The 13,374-nt window shown below is 33.9% G+C and overlaps 1 protein-coding gene across 1 annotated transcript in view; it reads right to left on the bottom strand.

Moving 5' to 3' along the window:
* The window catches only part of LOC139526342 (uncharacterized), a 90,968-nt gene that overhangs the window by 23,208 nt on the left and 54,386 nt on the right, over nt 1-13,374 (bottom strand). The window contains exons 14-17 of the mRNA XM_071321476.1: nt 12,302-12,385; nt 10,225-10,318; nt 3,010-3,264; nt 1,191-1,712 (exon numbers count right to left, since the gene is read on the bottom strand). Of these exons, the coding sequence (XP_071177577.1) occupies nt 1,191-1,712; nt 3,010-3,264; nt 10,225-10,318; nt 12,302-12,385 (955 nt within the window). The remainder of the gene's footprint in view (nt 1-1,190; nt 1,713-3,009; nt 3,265-10,224; nt 10,319-12,301; nt 12,386-13,374) is intronic.

Below are 13,374 nucleotides of genomic sequence, written 5' to 3'. Positions count from 1 at the left end.
CTATCCGAAGTCAGGAACCTGTGTCAGTGATTATTGTTTGATGACGGCTTTCTTACGTGTTACTTATTATCATTTTCCTGTATAAATTGTTTTACACTGGTCAGTTTCGGTCACTTCATAGCTGGCTATACGGTACGAGGCATGGTTTAATGATGAAGGTCGTACTTTGACCTATAATTTTACATATTCTGATTTTGATAGGAAGGTGTCTCGTTTGCACTCATACCATATCTTCATATTTCTAATGAATCATTATGCTAGAAAAGTAGTAAATATAAGTTAAGACATTTAGCCAAACAATGAAAGCACCAAGCAATTTATAAGTAAAAAGGGGTGCACGGTCATGGTATGTAATCTTGATTTTTCTTGTTAACCGATTAATGAGATTTAAACATCAGTAAACTAGTAATGTATTTTTTTTCTAACCAAAGTTTTGTCAACATTGTGTGCCGTTTGTTATAGTTTGTTTAACGTTACAGAAGTAGAAACAAATGCATCGTGTAAACAGTGTTAACTGACCCTGTTTGAACTGTCAAAAAATTTAACAAACTTATTACACGGGAAAATAGCTGTTGTAAAAAAATGTTTTAGACAAACAGGTTTGTACTATCAAACTTGCGGGAACCAGTATGCTCTAATATGCAATTAAAGGTATGTTGATTTTTTCAGCACACGTCAGGATAAGGTACAGTTTTACATGAAATAACTGCCACTTAATTTGAATTTAAGACTAGTAGCCATTAATGCTTGAAATTGTAGAATTTAACATAGAAAGCAAAAGTAAGTGGTTTTATACCTTCTGTTTGTCAAGGTTATAAAAAAAGAGACCAGAGTTCATACCTTTCCTACGATTCAAATGTGAACTGATACTGGTTGTATTGTGAATAGAGGTGTTGCATGCTGTAGTGGCATATATAATACATGTAATGAAATATGGAAGACCGTGCATCAAGTGAGTGGGAAGTTTAAACTTTCTAATATCTAAAATATATCGTTTATTTAATGATTACTACATTCTTTACACATCGGTTGGTTTACGTGTATGATCTTTCTAATTGTTCGTTGATCTCAATGCATTTCAGAGGATTTTATATATGTTAATAAATGCGATACATATTAGGGTGCATGTTTTGATTATTGAATGTTATGGTAAATTTAAATATTTTACATTGTCATTATGTTTTACTTACATTCATTAGAAATATCTCCCGTAGGATATTCCTTCAGTGGTTCATGAAAATTTCTACTCCCGTCAAACATAATGACAAATGTCCCGCCGTGCTGAACAAATAACTGATGGGTCATATCATACGACCGTTGACCACCAAAGTCAACCAGATCTGAAGGGGCAATCTTGATTTTGTATTGACCACTCTTAACTTCTTTCAAAATATCTTCATGTACAGCGTATGCTTCAATTTTCTTCATTTTTGGCAGACTAATCGATGGTGTATCTTTTATTTTAGATCTGACGGTATTTGTACTCGATAAATCTTGAGATTTTGTTAAACAAGCATCGGATAGTTGAGAATCTTTGGAACTGTAACTGGCTTCGTTCCTTATATCCATTAAATTTAATTCCAGATTATCAGTTCCAATTGGTGATGGCGCAATGTGCTGGTTTAGGTGGATATCGGAACTTTGACATGTGCTAGTATCATGAGTTGGCTTACCGATTATAACTTTCGTCAGTACATTTTGACCTCTGTCTTCTACAAAATAGTTACTTTCTAATATAGAAAATTAGTAAACAAATTTGAACATTTATCTGAGAAAACCACATGTATAACGTGTAAAAAAGAACAAAAGAAATACACAGACAGACTAAATATAAAGGACCTGTCAAGGACTTCAACAGATGTAGTTAAGCAACACTTATCAAGCCTTGTGTGTATCATATGTTTTAAGTTTTTATAGTCTTTAACCCGCATAATACAATTAGTAAATTTTTTTAAGTCTTGGAGAAGACAATTTGTTATAGTAAAAAAAGTAGTAAATAAATTGAGTGAACCCAAATCGTTTCCTTAATATACAGACAGAAAAACTACTTTATCGCAAGATTTTGTTTTACATATGAACAATCCCCTAGTAAAACAGCATGTGAGACAAAATCATAGTCTCATCATATATTTGTATTGGACACCTCTTCATTTGCGTTATAATTCACATCTGTTTAGGTGGTTTTATTTACCAAAGTATGGATTTCACCATTGCTTTATTTAAGCATACCAATTGTATTATCAACTCCTCCTTAACCTTTTTTTAAATTGATGGAATATATCTTCAAAATCTTAACTATAGTATGCAATTGTGCACTTCCTTTTATTTTCAGTATAATTATATTCAAGGTTTCCTTTCGCATACCATATGCTTGTTTATATTTACATTTATTTCTGCCTCCTTAACACCTATTAAGAATGCAATGAAATATCCTCAGAATCTTCATACAATGCCAAAGTGCGCGTTTAAGTTTGTCTTTTTGCAGGTTTCCGTACTCAAACATGAATTTTAGGAAGTGCAAGTTTCAAAAGTCACAGTTCCTCTTGTTATAGACGTGATTGTTTATCAGATACCATTAGTTTAATAACTTTTCGACTGAGTTCTGATTATCTGAACGATGAATACAGCATGATAAGCAGTAACTGCTTCACCTCTCGAAGCACTAGAATTTAACCCAGTTTTTAGTATTTAGTTTCTTGTGAAATGTTTTGCTATTATTTGTCGTTTTTTCAATTTATTTTGCCCACAATGTGGTCGACTTCATTACTTCAACTGTTTAATTGCCTTTTTGGTACGATGTATATTCATCCAATCATTATCAGATTGATAGATTGTACAACAATTTTTTTAATCGACAATTATTATACAGTTATTGAATTAATGTTTGATAACACAGTTTGAATACAGTCCAACTACTTAATGTTTTCATTAAGTATGACACATGCTTGAAATATAATTATTTGTATGCATCGTCAATAATTACGGTTTACAATTTTCAAACTAATTTACCTCCTTGTAAGGGAACCATCTCAAACGTTTCCAAGTTGATACCGTTACGCCCAAAGTGTATGACTAATCCATCTGTCGATTTCCATGTACGTGGTATTGGGCTACCAATAAGAACACTGGCTAGGGTGGACTTTCCACATGCACAACTTCCACAAAGGAATACCCTATTTTCAAACGACTCATATTTGCCAGTGGATAGCAGTTTAAGAAATTCGTCAGAGGTGCCGGCAAAGGGAAATATATAATCAGGGTTTACTAAAAGGATAAATTTACAGTCAATATCAGTTCAATGTTTTTTATTTAGCTTTATGCTGCATAATATGTGAATATTCCATTCAGTAATCCTGGGTATTATATTCGTCATTTATTACAAATGTTTTGATTTTAAAACGAAGGGATTGACTGTAGTTTTCGATGTAATAAAGAAAGATAATTGTTTACCAGGCAGTGAAAATAGATTAATTATGTTCATGTTATCTAATGATTCGAGATGGAGGTTGGTGAAAAACTACATAAAAAAACATATTGGTTGAATACTTCATCTCGTATCGTTTAATATAACAACGACTACACAGACTGTGCCCGATAAATAAACTTATTTCAAGTGTAGATGATATTATATTCGTCTTCTCTTTAATTTTCTGGATCTGTCCTATTCCCAATTGAGTAATTTCGACTAAATGTGGATTCGCATGATGAATGAGTGATAACTGTTTAATAGAAGACACCAACCCTGTCGGTGTTTCAAGTCTCGCTCCCTTGCAATTCATTCAATTCTCTAAGATTTAGTTGGTCAACTTGTTTGAACATTTATTTGGGCGGGGTCTAATTACCGTTATTTACACATTAGACTGTACTGTTTATCGGAACTTTGGAAACACTTAACCCAGTACTTTATATCGGAGACGAGGGCAATATATCCCCTCAAGGCCTCACTTTGACTTTCAAATGAAGAACAGCAATAGAAAGCCATGTTCTGTTATTTTCAGTAACTTCTTTTATTGTAATGCGCAAACTTATTGTGTGCCATAGATGGATACCCGATATTTTTATTTTTCTTTGACACATCAACATTTATATGTCTATTCGTGTTAATTTTGCTTTAAAACATTGTACACAAGGAATATACCATACTGTATGGGCAGAAGGATATTTGCAATTTTATCTAATGAAAGACGCTGAATATGGGAGAACTTAAAAAACATACATGTCTGAATAGTGGTAACTATAACAACTAATGGATGATAGTATAAAAAAGGCAAAACGTTTACCAAAAATAAGAACTGAAATTTTCGAAGAAAAATGGAAACGATAATCAATTGATTCTATTGTTTTTCAAACATGACCCGAAATTTCAGAAATTATTTAACTGCATGCGTTGAATTGTCCCATTAACCAATCAAAGTGACAAAATAAAAAACAAATTAGATACAAAGAAAACAAATAATATTCAGACAAAACAAAAGACATACTTGACAAGGGTCACATTTGTTTCAAATGAAGATTGATCATGCTGATTTTTAGTGAAAGTATGCTTTGACACTAGATGTAAAAGAGGGACGAAAGATACCAAAGGGACAGTCAAACTCATAAATCTAAAACAAACTGACAATGCCATGGCTAAAAATGAAAAAGACAAAGAAACAACAGCACACACGACACAACATAGAAAACTAAAGAATAAACAACACGAACCCCACCAAAAAACTAGGGGTGATCTCAGGTGCTCCGGAAGGGTAAGCAGATCCTGCTCCACATGCAGCACCCGTCGTGTTGCTTATGCGATAACAAATCCGGAAGGTCACATTCAGGAAAGGGAAGGGGATTGTAGTTACATAAGGAACATATCCGATATCATTTGTGAAACGGTTATTCCATAACGGTCAACCAACTCGTGATGACGCCGTAAAATTTACGAAGGGATGATTTCAACTTCACCATTTGGAACTCTTGGTTTAATAGCTTTCTTGTGAGCAGCAACCCGTTATCACGAAAATCATGATAGGAAATGCAAGCACGGGAATATCGTATCAATTGGGAGAAATATACCCCGTATGAAGGTGCTGCTGGAATGTTGCTACTTAGAAATGGAAAGTTTACAATTGGAAAGCTGAAATCATCTCTTTTGTCGTAAAGTTTTGTTTTCAACCGACCCTCATTGTCAATTTCTAGATGTAAGTCAAGATATGAGGCCGACTTAACTGTATCTGTAGTATCCTTTATCTCTAGCTCGATTGGATAGATGCGTTCCACATAGTCACCAAATTTTGAATTATTTAGTGAAAGAACATCATCTATATAGCAAAAAGTAGAGTTAAAGGATAGTGCTAACTTCTTATCTTTCTTCCTAAGAAGTTCCTGCATGAAGTCAGCCTCATAATAATAAAGAAACAAGTCGGCAAGTAGAGGGGCACAGTTTGTTCCCATTGGAATGCCGACGGTCTGTTGAAAAACACGTCCTCAGAACGTAACAAATATGTTGTCAATCAAGAAATCAAGCATCTTGATAATATCAGTTTCAGAGAATTTTTTGTTCGAATCAGAGTGATCCTTTACAAAGTAGGATTTATCCCTCCCTAAGACAAGATACTTGTATCTACGTTGGCCATTCTTTTTTACAGAGCAAAGCAATACCAACTCTTTCAATTTGTCTTTTAGTTTGGAATGTGGAATACTAGTGTACAGAGTAGAAAAGTCAAATGTTTTAATACTGTTACAAGATGAAAGAGAGTTAGATTGTATGTACTCTAACAGATCTTTGGAATTTTTAAGTATCCACATCTGATTCACGCCCCCTCTAGAATAGGCAGTTTCACAATAACTTTGAAGCCCGTCTTTGATTGCTGATAAAATAGATGTTAATAATTTAGAAAGAGGTTTCGTGGAGCGCTTGGAAGACCCAGCAATATACCGTTGTTTGTAAGGACACTTATGTAGTTTAGGTATCCAATACAGTGATGGCAGATCCAGTTCTTCATCTTTGGTTGAAATTCCAAAGGAACACAGAACAGACCTATGATTATCCAGGATTTCCTCTTTGGTAAGTGTCGTGAGGGTATATGTTGAGTTTCCAAGTGAATTGTCAATACCTAATTCGTTTATCAAGCAGTTAATGTAATGAGTTTTACATACAAATACGATGTTGTTTGGGACTTTATCTGCGGGGACAACAACATATTTGTCATGGAGGTAGGATATTTGTTTTGCAACATTTGGGTCTTTAAAGATTGACGTAGCATGGGCATTGATAGACCCATTCAGTTTCTTAATTCTGATGTGTATCAACGACCTCACTGCCTTAATCCATTCGGAAAGAGTGTCTACGTCTTCCTTCTCGCGCTTAGCCCATTGCCTGGCATAATCCTCAACTGAATCCATCAAAATTTTAAAGTTGAATTTCTAATTGATGGATTTAGGCTCACGATATTTCGGACCTTTCGATAACACATTTCGTAGAGAAGTGTTATTCACAATGTTGAGGTCACCGGTAATAACGTGGCCAGCGGGATTATATGTGAATTGGGAACTAGCACAAGTGCAATCGGAAGGTTTAGACTTGAAGTCGTCAATATCGAGATCCTGCAAAACGTGTTTGTAATTGAAAATTTTAGTTGCAATAGGTTTGGTATAGGTATAAGAAATGATTGGTACAGACTGGTCTTTGAAATAAGGAGGTATTTTCGATTGAACTAATTTATGATGAAGGATATTGCCTAAGTTGACGCCATCGATACCTTTGTTGGCAAAGGAAAGATTAAGGAAAGATCTTTTCTCTTTTTCATCTTTGCCAATGCGGACTGGCTTGAAAAGTCTGTGACTTGCAATATCCGAAATTATAGCTGTAATTTGTATAGGTTTGAATGAGGGTTTGTAACAGTGGATTCCAAACATAAATTGAACAGAGAATGAAGTTTTGAAAGGGGTAATGAATAAAGTTTCGTGCGAATGTGATGAATACCTAACGGCTTTTGTATAAATGGCAGCAAGTCATTAATAGATACATCATGCAGAGAAGGTGATGTACAATGACGATGACCATGACTGCGTCTACGTCGAGGAGTCGAGTTGAAAATATTCATCACATTCACCGAGTTTTACGAAGGACTAGATAGAATACCTATACCATCAATTTTGTCATTGCAACCATAAGGTGTCGCAGTTCACAATTGTCTAATCCAGTAGTCCTCTTTTTGTCTACGGAGAGTTGTTTAAAGATTAGGATTGTTAGAGCTATGGTATATCTTTTCGATAATGCGAACTGTCATGGAAACGATGGAATGATCGGGCTGATTGAAATGCTGGTATAGAATATCGTTAGCATTGAGGTTAATGTCTGATCTATGACCGCACATACGTTTGTTAAGCCTTCCTTTCGTTTCACCGACGTATACCAATCCGCAAAAGTTGCCCTCTAATCCGTAGACGACATTTATCGATTTACAATACAGATCATCGTAACTTCTGGTAAAATATGACTTCTTGGTCAAATTGCTAGTGAATTCAGCATCTGTAATTAAAATTGCACAAGTTTTGCAGCCTTTGGTCTCACATTTCGAAATGCGACAGTGTTGTACTGTGTCATCAAAAACCAAAATGTCTTTGAGGAGAACTGAACATGGCTGTATATGTGTAATATTGCTGTTGTCACTAGGACGATGATCTGAATGAGTCTTGTTTGTATTATTTGTCATGTCTGGTGATGAGGGGACACCTGCCGTATCAGACGACACCGTGTCCATGGTGACGTCTGTTTCGGACCTTTTTATACTGGGCGACGTCCGAGCCAGTTTCCTGTTAGATCTTCGTAAATTCATGCAATTGTAGTTTTGCTCCTGGGCGGATGATGTCCTCGGGGACAAAATGTCCACCAGCAGAGACATCGACCCAGTGGTTATAAAAGAGGGACGAAAGATACCAAAGGGACAGTCAAACTCATATATCTAAAACAAACTGACAACGTTTGTAATGTATGTTCAAACGAATACAGTTTTATTAGAAAGAAACAGTATAAAACGTTTCCTAAAAGGGACATATTTCATAAAATCAAATGGTATCTGTATAGAAACATGTTGTAAGGTATTTATCTTCATAAATAACATTACTTCCCTGAATTGCCAAAACAGTATAGAGGTCAGATATATATAACACTATTTGTGAACGGGTGTGTGCCATCGTGTGGTTGTGCTATGGTAGTTTTTTATTCTTGTATTTCGTGTTTGCTAGTGCGTTTTGTCTACATACATGTCTGTGTTTCTTTGTTACATATTTGTTTGTTTTGTGATGATAAGGATTGAAGCACAATGTTGACTGTCAATGTTATTATAATGGAATTTTATGCGACTGTCATACATGCTTTTAAACTGGATGTAATCCACCATTTTCTACATACAAAAATACCTGTATCAAGAAATATGACAGTTGTTATCAATTCGTTTGATGTGTCTGAGCTTTTGAGTATGCCATTTGATTAGGAACTTTCCATTTTTAAATGAAAAAGAGAAAGCAGTGCAAAACTGTGTGAAATTGATCACTACTTTAAATAGGAATTTATCCCGATGAGCAATGCCTTCCTTAAGTACAACATAATCAATTACATAACGTAAACAAACCAAAAATAGCCTAGTAACAGCTTTGACAAGTCCTTTTGGTTGTGTAAAAGTGATATACACTAAATCACAGTTTCGCAAATTTACCTTTTTGTCATAAATGGTATTCCCGTGAAAGCTCTAATTTTAACAAAAGTATCTGCCAGTGCAAGTATAGAAAGGCAGTAATGACCATAATGCAAATGAACAATTAAGATTAGTTAATTTCTGGAAAGTCGTAAAATATGATCCTACAAAAAACGGGAGTATTGCCTTAACTACTCTGCTCGATTGATTAGTTGATTGTCCAACGACTAGTGGAAAATAATTTATGCATATTAAGGATGAGATCGAATTACCTTTCATACGCTAGGCGGTCAACCCGGATAGTGGACGTACAATTTGGAATTTATTACAGCTCGATCACAACGAACATATCATAAAGTAGTCCATAGTAAAGAATAGATAGTTCCTACGCACAAGTGAAACTTTCAAAACATGTAGAATATATTAGTTATATGGATATGAAGTGACTTTTGAAGCACTTGGAATCACTGCCACATGATCAAGCAATACCTGTTTGACTATTTATCTTAAATGAAAAATAGCTTTGACAATTGAATATGAGGAATTATCTAACCTGTTTTGTTTGGAACTACTTAAGTTTTCCGAACCAGTTCATTCTTTAATACAGTAGATGCAAAAAGGTGTTGTTACGACAAGACTTGACTTTCACTTTATCTGAACTTCCGAAAAGCCGGTGTGATTTCAAATAATAATAACTTAGAAAGTGGTTTCCCCCCTAATACATATATAATATATAATATAAAAAAAAATCAAATATCAGAAGTTATACCTATTCCCGCCAGGGTTTATCAAAGTTAATGTTTGGTATCAGGTTACATTAAATTGTTGCTGCAATTTTCTGTTAGTGTCAAATTGCAGTCCTCTAACTTGCAAAAATAATATTTCGATCTATTTTGATTATACAGTAAAAACAGAAGTTTCAATGTTGGCATTATTGTTGATTTAAATCAATAACAACATGAGTTTTTGATTTGTCAATAGTTAAATGATAGCTTTGGTCCAAATTAAAATTAGGATTCTTATTTGTTTGTTTTGTCAGTGTAACAATGTATTACTTCACATTGTATTACATCATAAGCCACAATAAGGTATTGCTATTAATACTTCAAATTGAACAATTTTTAGAAAGAAAGCCAGCGGGTCATGCACAAGTTGAATTTTTCCTTTTAAGCTGATGCTTTTCCGAAACCCAAATTTATCCTTTGTTTTAAATCTACATATCTGAACTGGATACCGGACTTTCAATAAAGTGATTAGAGTATTGTACCAAATGACAGTATTTTGAAAACTGCACATATCTCCATGTTTTTACATTGTTGACCAATTATGTTGTTCGCTAACAAGAAGCATAGACAAAACATTTCTTTGCAGTTCAATACATTCCGACATGGTTATTTCAAACAAAACCTTCTTTTTGAAACTAAAAGTCGAAAATTAAATAACAAATCAAAACATAACTTAACGAATAAATAGCTGAACTATTCAACAAATAATACGATGCACAAATCAACTTTGAAAAGGTTAATGTGGAAACACATTTTACCTCTATCATTTTCCGACGTCTCTTGTAGTGTTTCGTCTTGATGCATAACTGTAACAGTGTCTTTGTGGTCACTTTTGTCCTTGGTCATATAAGACTGAAATGTAATAATAATACGTATACATATCAAACATTTGTCAAAATAACCTTATGCAAGTATGATTGAAATGTAGAAAAAGTAATCCATTGGATTGAACATGTTTAAAAAAAATAGAAACAAATGGTTGGAGGTATTATAGACGTTTTTGGTACCTATTATAAAATAGGTTAAGCAAAATACGCCCATATTCTTGGGATACGTCTCTTTGTGTTATTTTCTTTTAATTACTCTATTATACTATTACATTTTTGTACTAGCGGTTTTCCTCTAAATGGTTCCAACACCATTTAAGACACATAATTTTCAGAATATGCAAATGTTATTTTGAACTAAATCAAACTAGACGTTCACCTTATGTCCACTGTTAGATGCAGGTCTGGAGCAAAAATATAACTAGTACCGCAAAGAAAGATATGGACACTCAAGACATTTTTAATCAGACAAGAGAAAACAAATGTGTATATTCTAATGTTTTCTATTATTTTGCCCTGTAATTGGGTTTGTTGTCAATTTGCGACGAAAATGTTCTTTCAACTACTAAGGAGTCACAGCCATTGTATACAACACAGACAAGGTCACGTTTGTGTTAAACACTAGTTGGTTATTTCTCTACAGTCTCAATAGATTTGTTAAAATGAATTCCAGGTATGACCAGGAGACTGCATCTATAAACATAGTTCTCCAAGGTAAAACAGAAAGATGAAAACATACAAAAAAAAACAATCCCGCCTAAAATGGTTTTTGACAAGTAACAGACACATACACATTCCAAATCTCATGTCATTAGCTGCTGCTTCTGCTTTCGTAAATAGCGATATCGTCGATTGACTATATTTACCCAGATCTAGTATTACACTACATTTTCAATAACCAATATACCCAACTGTTTTAGAGAGACATGTTACAGGACACACCTAACCCAAAATTGTGCGACAACGTGTTTAACGGTGCAGTCGTCAACACTACATATGATTTACAATAACCATCACGACTTAATTGATCGATACGGATACGCTTACATATAATAGATGCACGATCAGACGTTAAGAAAGCCTTCATTTCATACGATATTAGCAAATATGAGAACCCATTAACAGATTTACCTCGTAAGAACGTAAAGCGTATGACCAATTAGACAAAGTCTACAGTGGCCTGGTAATTAAAAAGTGTAGTGAGTTACAGAAAACTGATTTCTTTTAAAACAATATTACTATTCAAAAACAGGTTTGTCTTCATATCAATGATATATCATGGTGTCAAATCAGGAATTCGTAAAAAATTACATTTCTCATTGGATTTTTACCGTAAGACAGTATAGTTTCATCTTGTGTTAGCAATATTTAGATGATATACATTCAGACGACTATAATGATACTTTGTTTCACATTCAAAGATTCCTTTAACACGCTGGACTTTTGAGTTCAAAATGTAATAAACGACCTTTAGTGATTTGGGTCACTTGACTACTTTCACTCCCAATAGTAAAAAATAAAAAAAAAGAAAAAGAATATTTTTTAATGTTCCATTCAACGCAATCTGTTTTCCTTGATTTTTTGCCATTGTTAATGCTATGCGCGTCGATAAAACAAGCATTTTCACGTATTTGCCTGGAAAGGTGTCTTATTTACTGCGTGAAATATTTTTAGACTTTTGCCCTGCAACTTCATTGTATTAACTATATGTTAACATACTCAGTTATGATACAAGAGATACATAAAGTAAAATAAAAGAAGATAATTCTACCACCTAAAAGAAAGTAATGAGACATTTGGGTTAAGAGTATGAAAGCGCATTTGATGCAACAAAAAGGGTTTTTGTTGATGCTAATATTGAGAATTATTTTACCTTACGTAAATACGTAAATTCATTTGTCACTGATATCACCGATTCTCCGTTAGTCGACGCATTCATGCATCTTTTTTTTTGTATCTGTATTTCTCTAATGTAGAAATGGACTTATACACCAACAGGAGGCCTTACCTTGATAAGTGTTTGACATTCTTCCTTTTCCACGTTCTGATACCAGGTATATGGTATGATACACTCAATCGGTGTTTTGTTGGCCTTAAAAACAAGACAAATAATCAGCAAAAAGATATTTAAACGATATGCATTTGTCAGTTTGGAATACAGGGACAAACATAACTCATCAAAGATACAAGACTGATAATTCTGTACAACATACGCGCGTTTCGTCTTTAAAAGCCTAATCAGTCATAATGGAATAAAATGAATTCAGATCAAGTGAGAAATTTGAAGAACATAGGGAATTTAATAGGGAAACTGAATTGAATCACTGAAAACTAACTCGATAGATGCTCATGTTACAATGCACTGAGGAGGTTCACTTTTGGCTTACTAAACACGATAAAAAAAAACTCATTGGCAACTAATAAGACATACTACTTAATAGCTGCCAATTAGTAAGACAAGTGCTTCAATATTAATATCTGATGAGAAACAATTCCGGAGATTTGATAGAACAAAGTGACACAACGATCGATTAGACATAAATCAAGATATACATTGAACATACGCCACAGCACAGAATTATAAAAAAACCCAACATTTAACACTGTGCCGAATCATAATTTTAACACAAGACATACTACTGAATCATAAATTAAACATAGACGTCAAACAATCAATAAAAACATAAGACACACAGCCAAATCATAAATAAACCATACCAAGATCATCAATAAAAACACTAGACACCCAGCTAAATCATAAATAAAAACATAAAACATCAAGCCAATTTATCAATAAAACAAAAGATACACGACCAAAGCATAAATAAACTATACAATACCATAGACAGCCCCTTATCACCTATAAAAACATAAGAAATTCAGTCAAATCATCAATAAAAATAAAACATACACAGCAAAATCAATAATAAAAACATAAGACACACAGTTCTAAAGCAGCAATAAAACATAAGGACCACAGCCACATCACCAAAAACAGCATAAGACACACAGCAAATGCCTGAATGAAACATATGACCCCCAGCCAAATCCTCAATGAAAAAAGAAAGACACCCAACCAAA

This window comes from Mytilus edulis, chromosome 6 (genome assembly GCF_963676685.1).
Source record: "Mytilus edulis chromosome 6, xbMytEdul2.2, whole genome shotgun sequence".
Lineage (NCBI taxonomy): Eukaryota > Metazoa > Mollusca > Bivalvia > Mytilida > Mytilidae > Mytilus > Mytilus edulis.
Note: the sequence above shows the minus strand (reverse complement) of the source record. Positions and strands in the feature narration are given on the sequence as shown.